The sequence below is a fragment of the Chiloscyllium punctatum genome, chromosome 11, assembly GCF_047496795.1.
Source record: "Chiloscyllium punctatum isolate Juve2018m chromosome 11, sChiPun1.3, whole genome shotgun sequence".
NCBI lineage: Eukaryota > Metazoa > Chordata > Chondrichthyes > Orectolobiformes > Hemiscylliidae > Chiloscyllium > Chiloscyllium punctatum.
The window spans coordinates 25,267,003-25,286,258 of record NC_092749.1 but is presented as its reverse complement, the minus strand read 5'-3'; the positions used below and the strand labels follow the sequence as shown (position 1 = coordinate 25,286,258).

The window sequence follows — 19,256 nt, the reverse complement described above, 5'->3', positions numbered from 1 at the left end:
GCCAGACCTGATACCTGTGTATGACAGAATGCTTAGTCGAAGATGTTAATTTTAGGAGGGTCTTAAAGAAGAAAGGCAAAATAGAGAGGTGTAGAGGGGGATTTCCAAAGCTTAGGGGCCTTAGCAACTGAAGATGTGGCCACCAATGGTAGAATAATTATGAATAAAAAGTACAAGAGGCCAAATTTCGAGGAAGTGGAGTTGTGGGGCTGGGAAAACGATAGAGATAGCAAGTGGCAAGGTCATGGGTGAATTTGAATACCATGATGAGAATGGAAACCAATGCTTTCTTGCTTAGTGTCCTGTGTAGGTCAGTGAGCACAGTGATAATAGGAGAATGGGATCTGGTGCTCATTCTGACTGGGTCAGCAGATATTTGGATCATTTTGACTTTCTAGAGGGTAAAATGTGGGATATCAGCTGTGGCGGAGTTGGAGTAGTTGAGTCGAGAGGTGGCGAAGCCTTAACTCAGGGTTTCAGTAGCAGATGGCCTGGGGCAGCGGTGAAGCTGAGTTAGAGGTGGAAAAAGACAGATTTTAGAGATGGTGAAAAGATGAGGTTCTGTTAGGTTCAAATGTGCATGGGACTTGTTACAGCACTTTCAAAGCCAAAAAATTGTTTATATTCTTAATATTCTTTCACAGTTTGTGGGCATCAGCAGTGAGGGCAGTGTTTGTTGCCTATCTCTAATTGCCCTTGAGCAGAGGGGCTTACAGGACTGTTTGAAAGGGTAGCCAAGAGTTAGCCATATTGCTGTCTGTTGAGAGTCACATGTAGGCCAGACCTGGTAGAGACAGCAAATTTCCTTCCCGAAGGCACATGGATTTCAGTGAAGCAGATGGGTTTTTACCAGCAATATGCTACTGTTACTGGGGCTATCTTTCAACATCAAGTTAATTAATTCAACCTTTTCATCAATTAAATTGTAAATTCCTACAACGATGGTGCAAATAGGTCTGGACCAAACGTTTGGTATGTCTTCATTCTTCTCTTAATATTGCAGTACGTAAGACAGAAACCAGTCAATGTCATCACTATAAGCATTGGCTTCCTGATTTCTGTTGTCCAACTAGTGTTGCTGTGTTGTGTACAGTTTCTCATGGTCAACCTTTCCCTGTGAATTCTATTTCTATATTTGCTTCAGTCTTGTTAAGTCAGGCATTCTCTGAAAGGCATAAGCCCCTTCTCTCTCCCAGTCTGTTGTAAAGTCAGTAGTGGCATCTGGACTCTCTGAAGCACACTTTGATTTATAACCATGGGTCAAACCATCTGGTGCTCAGCTTCTTTAGGATGGCTATATTAAACCCACTCTGGTCCTGAACCAAATAGGAGTACAATTCTAAGGAAGGGTCACACAGCCTATAACGTTAATTCTGATTTCTCTCTGCAGATGGTGGCAGATCTGCTGAGCTTTTCCAGCAGTTTTTGTTTAGCTGGTTATGTGCAAGTTAGCTGTTTTTTTTCACATTCTGGCGTCTTACAATCTTAGCCCCTTTGTGGGGCAATTCTGGTTGATGTGTAGCTCCCAGTTTGGCCCCTTCAACCTCACATGAAGTAATCCAGACTTCATGGGCATTTGACTGGGTCTGTACAGTCTGATCAGTCCCTACCTGAAGGAAAGGAAAATGTTGAGATTATTTGCTGAAAGCTTTATATTTTTAACTACGTTTTCAACCGATAGTAAATTTCTGAGAGATTATGACGATCTGATTGAAATGATCTCAGTTAGTTATCTCCCAAAAGAGAGTTATTTTAGTTATTGATATAAAGAAGTAGACAATTTAAATTTTAAAGATCTCACAAATCTATTAAAATAATAATCAGTGTAACATAAGAAGCATAAGTTGTAATATGAGAGAAATTCAGCATAAAGAAAAGATAGCTAGTTATTATTTCAGCAGGGAATCTGAAGAGAGAACTTAACCTTCAAGTGTTTCAAAGATCATAGTTTAGAAAGGAAAAGACAAGTATTAAAGCAATCTTATTGCCGAATTATTAAGTTCAAAATACATCTAACTCTATGGAGTAATTTTGGGGGTTGTAAAGTTAATTTTAAATAGGTAACATTTCTATTATTCATAAGCAGCCAACCCTTTTTGATTTTCTAAAATTTGTGAAAGTGTGCCTTATATTAAAGGGGTTTGTTCAATTCTTTGAAATGTTCTTTTGAACCTGTTTCTGGAAAACTGAATTTTCGGTAACGATCTTAGTTCATCTTCGCTAAGTCAAAAAACAGCTTCAACCCAAGATAACAAAGCTTAAGGTCTAATATTTAAAAGGTGAAAGGGCTGCAGATGCTAGAAATCAGGGACACAAACAGAAATTGCTGGAAAAGCTCAGCAGGTGTGGCAGCATCTGTGGAGAGGAATCGGAGTGAACGTTCCGGGTCTGGTGACCCTTCCTCAGAACACCTCAGTTCATAGTTGAATATCTCATCTGAAAGCTGTACCTCTGACAGTGCAACACTTCATCACTGCATCACTGGGATATTACCTTTGATCGTTGTGTTCAACTTTGGAGTAGGATTCTCTTCTGACTTAAAGTCAAGAGTGATATCAAATAAGTGACAATCATAGATTCTGAAGAAGAGAATCCTACTCCAAAGTTGAACACAACGATCAAAGGTAATATCCCAGTGATGCACTGATGAAGTGTTGCACTGTCAGAGGTACAGCTCGAAATGTTATGGACCCGAAATGTTAACTCTTGATTTCTCCACATAGATGCTGCCAGACCTGCTGAACTTTTCCAACAATTTCTGTTTGGCATCTAATATTCTGCAGTCTGATTGTGGTTTTAATTAACTTTGTATGTCAGTGTACTAATGTCCAGAAGAGATCTGTAAAATACCTTTTATTTGTAGCTGTGGATAGTTTCTTATCAAAGAAGTCAGTGTTGTGCAGGAAGTATTGTGTTTATAAGCTAGGTCTGACTCTTTCTAAAAATGTCTGCTTGTGGGTTTTACAAAAGGATAACCTTTAGCCTCCATTAATATGGTATCTTTTGACACTTATTCCTTTGCAGCCTGACAACAGAAATGAGGTATCAAAGATACTTCTTCAGCTTTGGGATGTCCTGAGATTGTGAAAGTTGTTATATAAATGCAAGTCTTCTTTCCTGTATGACAGACCAGGGTCGACTTCTGAAACAGGAAGCAAGTAGTGCCCCAAAGAGCTCTCTGTTCAAGGAGCCCTCAGTACATTGGGTTGGTTTTATTGACTATGAGGTTGGTGCATTCAGCCAGTAAACCAGTGCAAGCTGTCAATGGGATGAGCGAGTACTCTATCGATGTGTTGGACAATGGAGGATGATGTTGGCCAGCAGTCTGTCCCACAAACCCCAAGCAGTTACAACAGTCAGGGTATCTGCCAACTTTTCTTTTGGAAAGACAAGTTTCACAAGTTGTTGCCATTGTACTATGTTTGGCTTGTTCTCTGTTACAGGCTGAATCTAGTTTAATGACAGTAACTTTCCCACCCACACTTTGGGTCTCACTCAGGCAAAATGGTGGACGCATATAACACTTTTGTTCTGAGTGTATGGAATCCTCAGCACACTGCTGGACAAAATGAAGATGAACAAAATACCTTTCTCACTGTTCTGGTTCAGGGAATGGAGCAGAAACTGCTGTAGGATAGATGTGGGACAGGAGGGATGGGCTAGCGGTGGGGGAGAACTGGAGAAGGGCAAAGAAATAAAGGCAGTTGTTGGGACTGAAATTCCTCAGAGGATTTTGCAGAGGGAGATGGTCCATTTTTGAGAAAAGGTCATAAGAACATAAGGAATAGGAACAGGAGTAGGCCATCTGGCTCTTTGAACTTGGTCGGGCATTCAGTGTGATCGTGGCTGATCTTTTTGTAGACCCAACTCCACTTACTCACCCGCTCACCATAACCCTTAATTCCTTTACTCTTCAAAAATCTACGTATCATTGCCTTAAAAACATTCAACAAGGTAGCCTTGACTGCTTCCCTGGGAAGGGAATTCCATAGATTCACAACCCTTTGGGTGAAGAAGTTCCTCCCGAACTCCGTCTTACATCTGCTCCCCCTTACTATGAGGCTGTGACCTCTAGTTCTAGTTTCACCCGCCAGTGGAAACAACCCACCTGCTTCTGTTTTATCTATTCCCTTCATAATTTTATATGTTTCTATAAGACCCCCCTCATTCTTTTAACTTACAGTAAGTATGGACCAAGTACACTCAATCTGTCCTCATAAGCCAACCTCCTCAACTCTGGAATCAATCCAATTAACCCTCCTGTCCAACTCCTTTAGTGTCAACCCACCCCTTGTCAGGTAAGGAGATCAAAACTGTGTACAGAACTCTAGGTGTAGCCTCACCAACACCCTGTACAGCTGTAGCTAAGCAGAACCTCTTAATTGTGGTGTAAGGGAGAGGAAGATCAGAGGCGCTATTCTGTCGGGGAGCAATGGGATGAGGGAGGTCAGGGTTGACGGAATGGGTGGGTTTCTGTTTCTGCTGGGATGTTGAAAGTTAACTGGGAGTTAACTATAATCCACTGAATATTGTAACTGAAAGTCCAGTTATATTGTTAAAAATTTTCAAATGTAATAACATTGGTTAACAGGTTCAAGAGAATAGTTTCAATGTTTTAGTCCAAACCCAAAATTGAAAGTTACAAACTGCTTAGTCCTTCAATCAGAATTTATATTACCATTGAGATTCTTCATTAAATTAACAATCAAGAATCAATCCAATATGTTCCTTGTACACTTTTTAAAAATCTGCTGTTTTGTACAGTTCAGGGTGAAGGCCGTTTAGTCGGCAATGCTCCACAGATTGTTCAGTCTGAGATGTGGTTGTAATGACTGTTCCAGCACACTTTATGTTTCAGACTGGAAAAATATTCTGATAACATCAGAAAGAGCGGGGCACTGGGGAAGTGTGCTCTGTGTAAAACACTTTGAAAATGTTATTCCAGCCACTGATAGATCTGATGTGAGGCAGTAGGAGCAGATCAGGAACTTATGCTAATTTCAAACTTGTAATGTTGACCTAGTATTCGTGGCATAACTAGTTGTTAATGTCAGGTGTGGAGAACATCTAATCTTTTATGCCTTCTTTTGGTCCTGTCAAATAGGGGAAACCTAATCCAGCATTTATCCCATGACAAGTCTGTCATTATAGCATTATATAAGTGTGTTCTCTGAGGTAAGAAATGAGGTTTTCAGTGGTGAAGGGAAGAAGAATTTGACCTGCTCTGTAATTTAGCAAATAGCAATGGAGGATCTTTGGGTATAAGTGAGACCCTATGGAGAACATCTGGGTTTTATTTTGTGAGAAATAAATGCACTGGGTCGAAACCCTACTGTACAATATTGTAATGATTGCTGTTTATTAGTTTGAAATGGTGCTGTGCAACATTGGTGAAAAATGTTAACACACTAATTCCCAATTATTGCAGGCTGCGGGCAGAGTTTAAACCAGTCCTTGGGGAAGAGCTTAGAGATAGGAGTGGATTGTAGTATCAAAAGGGAAGACTGGGCTGGAGTACCCTTTACCCTCCTGACTCTCTGTAATCCCCAGTAAAGGCTGGCAGGGCAGAAGCCTGTGGTTCACAGATGTCTCCCCAACAATAAGGGCCTGCTCCCCTTTGGAATGACTGCCTAGACCCTCCACAGCAAATCCTTCCCCCCCTCTCCCCCCCAACCCTGAAAGTTCTGAGGCCTCCTGCACTTCACTGCTCCCATCCCAAAAGTGGACCCTGCTGAGGTTTATTATTCTGGGTGTGGATGGCCAGGCCAGTATTACTGGAGGCAATGAGCCACCTTTGCCACCCTTGTGGTGAAGGTACACCCGCAGGGCTGTAATGGAGGACGTTCTAGGATTTTTTGACTCCGCGACAGTGAAGAACTGGTGATATCGTCCCAAGTCAGAATGGTGCATGTGTCAGAGGGGATGCTGCAGAAAGCGATGTGTCCGCTGCCTTTGAGTGACATTGCTGGAACTGAAGAACTGCTGGCTTTCTGATTGGATGGCAGCACTTGAAGGTGGAATATTCCTCTTTAAAGATATGGATGTTTGGATGTCAGGCAGTTAGCTGCCAGATGACCAGTGAAATGTGCCTGGCTTCCTGGAAATGGCTGCAATGGGTTCAAGCCTGGCTTCCTGAGCCATCACTGCTATCACTATGTTCAACGCCTTGATTACGACCTGACTGATCAACATTTGATAATCACCAATAATCCCAAGCTTCTCACTGCAGATTCTACAAAAGAAAACCCTGGTCCACCCATTGCATGTCAATTTACACAAGGACATTGGGTATTTGCTCCACCAAGTTTATAGATACAGCTTGTGGAGATCCAAGATGGCGGCGACCCAGCAAGTCTGAGTCTATAGTGCTCCTCCCAAGACCTAGGCAAAGTGGGCCACCCTCCCCCACCACACTCACCAAATCAACTAAAAATAGTTTTTATTTAATGTAATTAGTGGTTTAGTACTAAATTTATACAATTCAGTCTCCTGTAAAAATGACTAGGGGGAAAAGAGCCTGCAGCTCTCAGCAGGCAGGAGCCCCTCCCCCACCCTCCCCAGCTGCAGCAGAGGCGTCCACAGCCGCCCCGGGGGGGCTTACCTACGGTGGCGAGCCTCGCGGAAATAATCTCCAAACTCGACGCGAAGATTGATGCTTTCATAGAAGAGTCCCAAAGTCGGTGGAATTCACTCTCGGCTGCGCTACAAAAGCACGGCCGAGACACCGAAGAAATCGAATGCCGAGTCAGAGGGGCGGGGCTAAAGGCCGCGACCTCCGAGGCCATTGCAAAATTGGCCGTGGATCGGGTCCGGACTCTGGAGCAGCAAGTCTGAACCTTAGAGAACCACATTAACAACCTCGAGAATCGAGGTCATCGAAAAAATATTCGTTTGCTGGGCCTACCCGAATGGGAAGAAGAAGGCCAGCTTACAAGGGTCCTTGAATAGTGGCTTCCGCATTTATTGAATCTGAAGGCTGGATCAGGCCAGGTAAGGGTAGAATGGGCCTACCGGGTCGCAATACATGGGCCCGGCTCGAACTAGTGCCCCCGCCCCGTCCTGTTCCGGCTGCAGAGCTATAAGGTGAGGCAGATGCTTTTGGAAGCCTCCAGAAATCTTGGGCAAGATCCACAAGCCATGACTCATAAAGAATCCAAGATTATGTTATTTCAGGACTTTTCCCCAGCTTTGGTTCGAAAGAGGAAGGCGTTTGATGAAGCAAAGAAGCGTTTAAGGGATTTAAACATTCAATATTCCTTGCGCTACCCAGCTTTCCTACACTTTAGCCATGAAGGGTCCATGTTTAACTTTGGATCACTGGAGAAGGCCAAGAAACTTTTGGACTCTTTTAGACAAACTATAAGAGTTAATTGATGTTGTTTTGCCCTACCCCCACCCCGGTCTACCCCCCCTTTTTTTCCTTTCATTATCTTGCTGTTTAATATTATCTCCAGGGGGTGGGAAGAAGGGCTTATTTATTCATTCTTTACTTAGCGATTTCCTTTCCCCTTTTTTTTAATATATATATTTATAGGCCAGGGGGTCTAGTTAATGTAGATGGGGGGAAGGTGGCTACCTTGTCTTATTTTATCTTTGTCCTTGGGAGTGGGGTTGTTTTCCCCTGTTATTTTGTATTAATATATTTAATTATTATTTGCTGAGACTGTAATTTTTATATTCTGGATTAGTGGTGCTGGAAGAGCACAGCAGTTCAGGCAGCATCCAAGTAGCTTCTTGGATGCTGCCTGAACTGCTGTGCTCTTCCAGCACCACTAATCCAGAATCTGGTTTCCAGCATCTGCAGTCATTGTTTTTATCTTTTGTAATTTTTATAGTCATATATGTTCATATATGGTATTAACATTACCAAATATATCCAGGTGTTCGTGTGGGGCGGGGGTAGTTGTAGTTCAGTAGTATACTTGAATTTTCTTTATCCTATCATGGGGTGCCTGGGTCAAGGTGGGGCACTGGTTGGGAGAGGTTACGATGGGTTTTTGGAAAGGAAGTGATGCCTGCTGGGAATAAGGGAGAAGATCTCCATTTAAATATGTTTTATACTTTTTTTTACTATTTAGAAATTTTTTTTATTATATCGATCTGAATGTACTAAAGAGCTTTTATTTTTGTGAATTTTCTATGCTCTATGCTCGGGATGTTTTGGATAAATACGGGTTTTGTTGTGATCTGTTGTTAATACATTCCGAGCATATATATCACTGCTCGATTTATGTGTTATCCGTTGGATTTTTTTTTTCTCTCTTGAATAATGTAAGAATTTTAATGATACACTTTGGTTAGTTGTAAGTTAGATGAGTAGTTAGTTGAGTTTTGTCCTTTTTTTCTCTTGGTATTTCTGTTTTCTTGTTTGACAGATTTTGGTTATCATTTATTTAAGATTTAACTGTATATCAATGGTTATACTTGGGTTTTTTTTAGTTTTCTTTTGTAAACTTGTGGAAAAAAAAATAGATACAGCTTGTATTTTTCAAGGTGAAATGAATTCATCTCCTGTAGCTTAGGGTGCAAAAGATTACTGGACCATACCTTCTCGATGTTTGATAGTGTGATGTTGGCACCTTCATTGAGATCCTCAGAATAAGATTAGCTTCTCAACTGAAGGTTCTGGATTGTGAGATTAGAAATGAAATGGCCAGGGTATGGTTAGAAATTTGAAATGACCTACAAATCTAAAGACTGTATAGTTTGCTTTCTGAACAAAATGTTTGTAGTTATGGTACTTCAGTGACTTCTTCGTGAGAAATAAATGATCTTCATAATAATAAAAGAGCTTCAGTGTTCCTTCATGACTGAAGATGTTAGAACTATGCATTAGTCCATTGTAATGTATCCAAATCTGAGCTCTACATGTTTCATCCTTTACCATTCCAAGGCCTTTAAATTCCATCATTGTTTGTTGAATCAAAAATTGGCCTGTTTCTTTTTTGAATTCTTCAAGTCACTAAGACAAGAGTGTTACCTAACCACAATAACCACATTCCTCTATTCATCTAGTTCTCTGAATGTGGTTTTGCAAAAGATATCTTCTTCCACTAGAATATTGAGTTCCTTTGTTCTTTTGACGACTTGAGTTACAGCCTCTTAATTTCTTCACCAAGAGTTAAACTCTTCAATATTTCTTTACTCCTCCATGATCTGAATGCTGCAATGTTCTATCTTTCCTTGAAACCTTTAAGGTACCTGCTTTTGAGTATGAAGATTGACTTTGGCTGGAAACCCAGATAAACTCGGGACAACAGATCGTCATTCAGCTGCTGTGAATCTCGGCTGCAGTTTCATTGCAAGATCAGGCAAACTCTGGGGGAGGTCTAGCCTGATATGTTTTTTGACGCCTCAACGGTTCATTCATAGTATGAAGATTCGATACCCCAGGACAGAGTGCTAGATTATTGCATTGTTGTCGCTGTCCAAATATTTCTACTCAAATGACACTGTTTCCACTGACCTCTGCTTTTGGCTTCCCTTTATTTTCCATCAGAAACTTGATCTTGGCATTTAATTATTCAACTTGGAAACCCATAATGGACTCTGACTCCTGGCCCCGACATGGACTTGGACTCCGGGCCCCAACATGGACTCAGACTGCCAGCCCCGGCATGGACTCTGACTCCTAAACTTGGGCTCCCGGCCTCAGTGTGGACTCGGACTCCAGGCCCCGGCATGGACTCGGACCCCCGGCCCCGGCATGGACTCGGACTCCCGGCCCCGGCATGGACTCAGACTCCCGGCCCCGGCATGGACTCGGACCCCCGGCCCCGGCATGGACTCAGACCCCCGGCCCCGGCATGGACTCAGACCCCCGGCCCCGACATGGATTCGGACTACCGGCCCTGAAATGGACTCGGACTCCCGGCCGGGACATGGACTCAGACCCCCGGCCCCGGCATGGACTCGGACCCCCGGCCCCGGCATGGACTCGGACCCCCGGCCCTGACATGGACTCGGACCCCCGGCCCTGACATGGACTCGGACCCCCGGCCCCGACATGGACTCGGACCCCCGGCCCCGACATGGACTCGGACCCCCGGCCCCGGCATGGACTCGGACCCCCGGCCCCGGCATGGACTCGGACCCCCGGCCCCGGCATGGACTCGGACCCCCGGACTCGGCATGGACTCGGACCCCCGGCCGGGACATGGACTCGGACCCCCGGCCGGGACATGGACTCGGACTCCCGGCCCTGAAATGGACTCGGACTCCCAGCCGGGACATGGACTCAGACCCCCGGCCCCGACATGGACTCGGACCCCCGGACTCGGCATGGACTCGGACCCCCGGCCCCGGCATGGACTCGGACCCCCGGACTCGGCATGGACTCGGACCCCCGGCCCCGACATGGATTCGGACTACCGGCCCTGAAATGGACTCGGACTCCCGGCCGGGACATGGATTCGGACTCCCGGCCCCGACATGGACTCGGACCCCCGGCCCCGGCATGGACTCTGACTCCACTTGGACTCCTGGTCTCAGTGTGGACTCAGACTCCTGGACTTGGACTCCCAGCCTCAGCATGAATTCAGACTCCTGGCCTCGCACAGACCTAAATTCTCAGCCTCAGCACAGACTTGACGTAGTGATCTCTTGGTCCAGCCTGGCAGTCTGTCAGCAGCCTGTAATGGTAGCCTCTCAGTAAGCCCAAAATGGCAGTCTCCCAGTGTGCCTGAAATGATTGGTCTCCCAGTGGGCCCGGAATGGCGGTCTCCCAGTGGGCCCGGAATGGCGGTCTCCCAGTGGGCCCAGAATGGCGGTCTCCCAGTGGGCCCGGAATGGCGGACCCGGAATGGTGGTCCATCATTGTGCCCAGAATGGTGGCCTCTCAGCGGGCCCAGAATGGCAGCCTTTGAGTGGCCCCAGAATGATGGTCCCATCATGGGGCCTGGAATGACGGTCTCTCAGCGGGCCCAGAATGGCGGTCTTTGAGCAGCCTGGCGAGGACATCCAGCCTCATGATGATTCCAGAGCAGTCTCGTGGCTTTGAGAGCCTTGAGGAGAAGCCTGGCACAGCCTGGGGTTTGTGTGTGTGACTGAGGTCAGGCTGCAGACTGGGGTCAGGGTGCAGACTGGGGTCGAGGGGCAGACTGGGGTGTGGGTGCAGACTGGGGTCGAGCAGCAGACTGGGGGGTGGGTGCAGACTGGGGTGTGGAGGCAGACTGGGGACGAGGCATAGACTGGGGTGCGGGAGCAGACTGTGGTGCGGGTGCATACTGGGGTGCGGGAGCAGACTGGAGTCAAGCAGCAGGCTGGGGTGTGGGTGCAGACTGGGGTGCGGGAGCAGACTGGGGTGCGGGAGCAGACTGGGGAGCAGGAGCAGACTGGAGTCAAGCAGCAGGCTGGGGTGTGGGTGCAGGCTGGGGATGAGGCATAGACTGGGGTGCAGGAGCAGACTGGGGTGCAGGAGCAGACTGGGGTGCAGGAGCAGACTAGGGTGCGGTTGCAGACTGGGGTGTGGGAGCAAACTGGGGTGCGGGAGCAGACTGGGGTGCGGGAGCAGACTGGAGTCAAGCAGCAGGCTGGGGTGTGGGTGCAGACTGGGGTGTGCGTGCAGGCTGGAGTGTGGGTGCAGACTGGGGACGAGATGCAGACTGGGGTGTGGGTGCAGGCTGGAGTCTGTGTGCTGTTTGGGATCTAGGTGCTTGTGTGGACAGGTATGGAAGGACTGTCATTCTGAACTTTCTATTCCATTCTGCTTTGAAGTTATTACAACGATCTGTAATGCCTGATTTTTGTTTCTCTATTTTTATGTTTTTGTCCTTCGGAGTCTGTACCTAGGTACCTTGTACCTAAGATGGCACTGGAAGTTTTCATTGTACCCGTTTGAGTACATGTGACAAGAAATTATCTTCTATATAGGATAACCCTTGGTTGATTTTCACTCATAGCCACTATGTGTAGCAGCGCTCAGTTTTGAGCATTTGCTGTGCTGTCTAATTAGTTAGCAACATCTTCTGAGTCACTCACATTGAACAGTTGATCTGAAGCAGTGGGAGAGCAGTCCCACGCACATCCATATTAAAATGGTTGTCTGGCAAGCAGTAGCTTATTTAATGCAGATGACTCTGGTGCATGAGAAAGACTGTTACTTGCTGCGTGTTCAGGAAGGGATTGTATCTGTTTATGATGCGAAACAGTAATGTTCTCCGTTATTTGAGGTGTTTATTGTCCTAGTGTTCCTGCTATTTTATTGAATTTTTTTAATGTCATGGTATCTATTTCTCACCGCCACCTGCCACCACCTCCCCCCCCCCCTCCCCTCAGCCATCGCCATCAATGTTTTGATAATGCACAGATATAGGTAACCAATAATTGTGAATGATCTGTTTTTGTTCAATTTCAGCTTTCCCCATTCGAGGGAATGGACAAGTGGTGGAGTGTCCCGTGGGTTACAAGCAGGTTAATGCAACACATTGTCAGGGTAAGTGCATTAAGAGCTCTTCATTCGAAAGATTTCACAGCCATGCCTTTATGTAAGCAGTGACTGCCATTTCAAAGGCTCACTTCACTGGAGCCTGTTGTTTTCAACTGCAGTGAAAATACCTCAGAGACAGGAGAACAAGTCTGTCTTTAGCTGATTTCTATCACGTCTGTCACACTGCTGCTGCTGTTGAGAAACTGAGAGGTTCACTCGACTTCAGGCGACGTTCCCGTGAAATAATGATTGCACACGTCAAACCCAAAACCCGGGGGTGAATTTAGATTTTTAAACCTCAGTCTGTTAGCGGTTGACTTCATCTTTAGCTAAAATGCACACAGACGTTCTCCCTCTTTTTCATTAAGTACACCTTATGTGTAACTATGCAACCTCGCATCTGAAAAAATGTAATTTGTCAGGACATATTTCTCCCCCTATAAAACATTTAACCTATGGGCAAGAAATTACAGCAGTCAAATTGAATATGTCATATTTTCAAGGACTTGAACTTTAATGAAGGGAGGCATGAACTCAGGAGCGATGTGAAACAGAATAGGAAAGGGTCTCAGTAAAATAAAATGCTGTGAGCATATACAGGAAAGGGCGTGTATTAATTATTTAATACGTAGGCCATAATATGTTTCTATAATTCGTATTCAAGTAACTTAAATGCCCAGCAATTACAAATCCAATCAAGCGGTTCTTCAGAGACAATAGCTTCCATGATGTCTTTCATATAAAAAGTGGCTAACTGATAGTTGGGGAAAGAGGTTCTAAGCTACAGATGCCAGAGGTGGAAGAGATGGTCAGATCCCATTTAGAATACTGGCAAAAATATCATCTTTGTTGGGGTGGTAATGATTGACAGCTTGTTAGACAGCTCACTCAGTGGTCTTCTGCATCGAGTGGGCTGTAATGTGGGTCACTGATTTGCTGCTATCTGTCTCGTATCTCTGGCCAAGTTGAGGTTATGCCTGTTGTGTGTAGACAGGTTTATATGTGCTAGTTTAGAAAGGGATGTTGAGGTCATGGTGAGAGTGCAGACTATACAATTAATAAGGACATAAAACCCCACCATGAGAGACCTGGCTAAAAAATACTAAAACAAAAGATAGCAAGAGTATCTATGAATATTTTTTTAAAAAGAGTTTACAAAGGGAGCACTCATCCAGTTGAAAATGGGGAATGAATAAAGGAAAACAATAGATGATCGATGAACTGGATAGATATTTTGCACCAGTCTTCACTGGAGATGTATCACCATAAGAGACATCCCAGAATAGTTATAATTCCAGAATTGGAAAGAAGGGAGAAATTGCAGGAAATTACAACCACCAGGGAAGCAGTGCTGAGCAAATTCGGGAGTCTGAAAGAAGGGTTAATACCCGAAACATTGACTTACCCACCTCCTGATGCTGCCTGGCTTGCTGGGTTCTTCCAGCCCTCCTGCCTGTCTACCTTGGATTCCAGCATCTGTAGTTTTTTTGTCTCATACTGAACAAATTGTTGAGCTGGGGGCTGAGTGTTGAGTCTGAAAAGAAATGGGTCATGAGAAAATTGATGTGTTAGCTTTAATTTGCAAAATTCCATAGATTCAGGGAAGATTCCACCAAATTAGAGCATAGTGAGTGTACCCCATTATTCGGAAAGGAATGGAGATGGGGAAGCAGAGAAACTACAGGCCAGTTAGCTTAGCATCTGTCACAGGGAAAAATGTTAGTCGTTTTTATTAAACATCTTATAGCAGTGTACTTAGCAAAGTTCAAGATGATTGGTAGAATCAAAATGGTTGTGTGAAAGGGAATAGTAGATAGTGAGGATTGCAGATGCTGGAGAAGTCAGAACAGATAAAGTGTGGCGCTGGAAAAAGCACAGGAGGTCAGGCAGCATCTGAGGAGCAGGTGAGTTGGGCAGGACCCTTCATCAGGACTGGGGAGGGGAAGGTGGCTAAGAAATAAATAGGAGGAGAGGGAGGTGGGGCTGGAGGAAAGGTAGTTGGGACAGCGATAGATGGATGCAGGTTGGAGGAGATTGTGATAGGTCGGTTGGCAGGATGCAGCGGATTGGTGGGAAGGAAGATGGACAGGTAGGTCAGGTCAAGAGGCAGAGCTGAGTCGGAAGGTTGGATCTGGGATGAGTTGGGGGTGGGGGGAGATTTGGAAACAAGTAAAGTCAAAGTTGAGGTTGTATGGTTGTAGACTCCTGAGGCAGAAGATGAGGTATTCTTCCTCCAGTTTGTGTAGGCAGTGGAGGAGGGTCAGAGTGGACATGGCATGGGGGGGGGGGGGAGGGCGTGGGAGGGGGAGTTGAAATGGATGGCTACAGGAAAGTGGAGTTGGTTGGTGCGTACGGACCGGAGACGTTCCCTGATCCATTCCGCGAGTTTGCGCTCAGTCTCTCTGATGTAGAGGAGACGGATGCAGTAAATGAGGTTCGAGGACATGCGAATAAATCTCTGCCGGATTTGGAATGATCCTTTGGGGCCTTGGATGGAGGTGAAAGGGGAGGTGTGGGATCAGGTTTTGCACCTCTTAGTGCCAGGGAAATTCACCAGTTTCTAAATCTCCCCTTCACCCACCCCATCCCAGATCCAACTCTCGGACCCAGCTCTGCCCTCTTGACCTGACCTACCTGTCTATCTTCCTTCCCACCAATCCGCTGTGCCCTCCCAACCAACCTATTACAATCTCCTCCTACCTTTGCCCACCTAGTGCCATCCCTCCTACCTTCCCCCCTGGCCCCATGCCCTCTCCCCTATTTCTTTCTTCCCCTCCCTAGCCCTGATGAAACGTTAAGCCTGAAATGTCGATTCTCCTTCTCCTTGGATGCTGCCTGGTCTGCTGTGCTTTTCCAGCGCCCCACTTTATTGACTCTGTGTGATAGGGAAATCAAGTTGAACCAAATTATTGGAGTTCTTTGGGGAAGTGAATGTGCTGTGAATGAAGGGGAGGGAGCGATTGTCCTGTGGTTAGATTTTCAGAAAGCACTTCATAAGGTGCCATATCAAAAGTTAATGCATAAAATAAAAGCTCACCATGCTAAAAAGCTTGGCTGGCTATCAGGAAGCTGAGAGTAGGCATAAATGGATCACCAAAGGAACAGGAGAATCGATGTTTCGGGCATAAGCCCTTCTTCAGGAATGGGATTCCTGAAGAAGGGCTTATGCCCAAAACGTCGATTCTCCTGTTCCTTTGATGCTGCCTGACCTGCTGCGCTTTTCCAGCAACACATTTTTAAGCTCTGATCTCCAGCATCTGCAGTCCTCACTTTCTCCTCATCAATGGATCACCATCTAGATTAGAGTGGTACTGGAAATGCACAGCAGGTCAGGCAACATCCAAGAAGCAGGAAAATCGACATTTCGGGCAAAAGCCCTTCATCAGGAATTCCTCACTTTTGCCATAAATGGGTCACCTTCTGTTCGGCAAGGTATAATCAGTGGTGTGTCACTGGTATCAGTGCTGGGGCTGCAGTATTTTACAGTGATCTAGATGAAGAGATCAAAGGTGATGTTTCTTAATTTGCTCTTGGCACAACAATAGGTACTGTCAAATATTTCTGATAGACGTGTGAGTGAGGTATTTGGGGCACATATGGAGTGGTGTCGGGAGAGCTCTGGCTGGAGTATGAGGCAGTCTCCTGGTAGGATCTGCCGGCAGCTTGTGTGGCTGACATCCACCCCTTCAGATGGCACAAAGAAACTAAAACAGGCCTTTGGGCCCAAAGGTGGTTGTGAAGCCATCGACAAAACAGCATGTGCACCATCACAATAAAATCCGTTGATAATGATTGGTACATTCCTGTTGATGCTGGTAAATACTGAAAGTTTGCTCACAGGATACACATCTCTATTTGCTTTTCTCAATAACTTAATTTTTTTAAAAATAGCTAATACTTGCATTAAATTAATGCTGGAAAAAGAAAGAGTAGGAGATTGGTGAGGCCTCTTCTGGAGTACTGTGTGCAGTTGTGGTCCAGTTATAGGAAGGATAGAAATGTGGCCAGCCCTTTCCTGTTCTTACTGCATCAAAAACCATTGAGTCACTTCACAGGCTACACATCTGTATTCATTTCTCTGAAAGAAAATAAAAAATAAAATGAATGTTGGTACTTAAAAGTAGAGAATGGAAGCACAACAAGGAAAAATGTTCTAATGTTTAAACAAAGGGCAGGTATCAACTAGGAGAAAGTGAGGATTGCGAATGCTGGAGATCAGAGTTAAGAAGTGTGGTGCTGGAACAGCACAGCAGGTCAGGCAGCATCCGGGGAGCAGGAGAGTCAACGTTTTGATCTTAAGCTGTTCATCAGGAATGAGAGTCTTCACTGACTCTCTGAAGTCTGGGCCACTGTGCTGCCCATAATGATGGACAATGAATAAATACACTGATTGATGACATCAAGTGGTAAGAACAAAGCTTGCAATTTCAGCAAACAACTTGGGAAGAAAATGTTCTGTGAGCTTTTATTACAGGGGACCTGGAGAAGAAGCATACATAAATTTTGATGCAGTTTGATGGGACCTCAGTTGAGACCATACCCGGAGTACAGTACAATGCTTTGGTCTCTTTACCTGAGAACGAATGTACCCGAAAAGGAGTGCAACACATTGATTGCTGGAGTGAGAGGATTGTCCCAAGAGGAGACCTTTAGTAGGCTGGGCCAAGTTCCCGGTGGTTTCGAGAAAAGAGCGTGCAATTTCAGTGGAACAATTACGAGACTTAAAGAGCTGAGCAAGGATATTTCTGTGACTGGGGAGCCTAGACCAGAGGGTCCCACTCTTGAAATCAATTACCAGCCACTTTGGGTTGAGATGAAGAGAAATTTCTTCACTCAGAGGACTGAGAATCTGAGGAATTCTTACCTAAGCTAGTTTTGGACGCTTAATCTTTGAATACATTCAAGTCAGAGCTCAGCAAATTTTGAGAGAATTAAGAGATTTGAGGCAGGTGCAGGAAGATAGAGTTGAGGTACCAGATCAGTTCTGAATGCAGGCTCCAGGAGCTGAATTGTCTCCATTTCTTGCTTTCTTATGTTCTTACAGCACTATTGGAAATTAGATTGAACCAATGTCAAATGAAATTGATTCAGTCTAGCCTCAAGCTGTTGGGCTGAATGGTCTGTTTCTGTACTGTAAGCACAGTGTCACATCAAACTCCATTCTACGTTTAGGAAGGCTGTAATTGTGGGAAACGAAGTGATTGGAATGCAACTCAGTCTTTAAGAGTGTAAAAGGTTTCCCTTCAGACTCTGGCCACGAAGACACAGTAAAGGGCCATTGTAACCAGAACCGCAGCAGTACACCCTCAGTGAATTGTCTTCAGCTGGCATTGCAGAATCGGGCAGAAAGACTCAGTGATTGAAACACCTCAGCAACATTCTGTAAATCAGTCTGCACAGAACTTAGAGCTGTCTCTTTTTTTAAAAAAAAAATCCATCTGCTGGTTGTCTGAGAGTAAATCTCAACACTGTGCACCGACTGGAAAGTTCACAGACTGGTTGCCCTGGTTCAGCTCAGTCTGCAAGCATGATCTTTTAATTAAAAAGGCTTAAACTGACTAATAACTAGACCGTGGACAATTAGGTATTTCCTCAAAGGAAGGTCTCATTGCAGTTTTCTGATTTCTGTGCTCCCTGCAAACACAAAACCTAGCTGTGTTCATATGAGAAGCAGGGACTTGCCTCTTGGTTTTATCGTCCTTTCCAAGTGAGATTATGCATCTTGTCTAATCCAGGAATGGTTGCATTGCTGTTGTATCGATTCGCAGCCGATGCACTGAGCCAGTGCATCTGGAAAGTTTGGAACATTGAAAGTCGCAGCAACCGTAACATTCATTTCATTACATGCCTCATGGTCAGGAATTGGAGCCCCAGCGCCTGAGTAACGTTTACTGGGAGGAACAGTCACCCCCAGCAGTAAACATGAGGTCACTTGTGAGACAAGGGTAAATTTGAAATATTTAGCCCAAAGCACAGTACTTAATGCTTGCGGATCCTGCACTTACCTGGCTAGATGCCACACTGGGAAGGACAGGGAGATCTGGTTTCAGTAATCTTTCACACATGCAGAAGATGCTCATGAATTTCAATGGGCATTCATTCTTCAACAGCCTTTTTAGGCTTGGGATATAATAACAGTGTGGAAAGAGGCATTTAGCTAACAAGGTTTCTCAACTGACTCTGTGAAAGTGCTACAATTTAGTTCCATTACCCTGCTTTTATATTATATCACGTTGTTGCGTGATAATACTGGTCCAGGTTTTGAGCGACATTGTTGGATTAGCCTGTACAAAGACTCCAGCTATGTATATATTCCAATCGGCAACAGACCCATTGTCAGTCGCAGTGCTGGGACCAGATTGTCTGCTGCTGCTTCTGTCATCATTAATAATGCAAAGAAAGCTGGGGAGCTGACTTGTACCCAGGTTGTAATGGACTCCTGGACTGAAAACCACAAGGGCTGAGAGCAGGCCTGTTGACCCTGCTGTGCTGTTCAGTATGATCGTGGCTGATCTTGGGTTTCAACTCTACTTTCCTGATGCTTCCAACTCCCCAAGAGACCAAAAATCTGTCGACCCCAGTCTTAAATATATAGAACAATGGAGCACCCACCACACTAAATGATCACAAGCTTTTGACTGAAAGAATCTCTGCTCATCTCATTCCTAAATGATCATTCCCTTGTCCTGAGACTGTTCAACAGCCACCGGCAACAATCCCTCAATATCTACCATTTCTCAGTCCCTTCTGCATTTGGAATTTTTCAATGAGATTCCCTCACATTCCTCTAAACTGTAGAGAACATAAACCCAATTTATTCAGCCTTTCG

At 45.1% G+C, this 19,256-nt stretch overlaps 1 protein-coding gene across 5 annotated transcripts in view; it reads left to right on the top strand.

Moving 5' to 3' along the window:
• Positions 1 to 19,256, top strand: part of ltbp1 (latent transforming growth factor beta binding protein 1) — a 349,362-nt gene that overhangs the window by 149,206 nt on the left and 180,900 nt on the right. For all 5 annotated transcript variants that reach the window (XM_072580504.1, XM_072580506.1, XM_072580508.1 and 2 more), the window contains exon 9: positions 12,356 to 12,433. In XM_072580504.1, the coding sequence (XP_072436605.1) occupies positions 12,356 to 12,433 (78 nt within the window). The remainder of the gene's footprint in view (positions 1 to 12,355; positions 12,434 to 19,256) is intronic.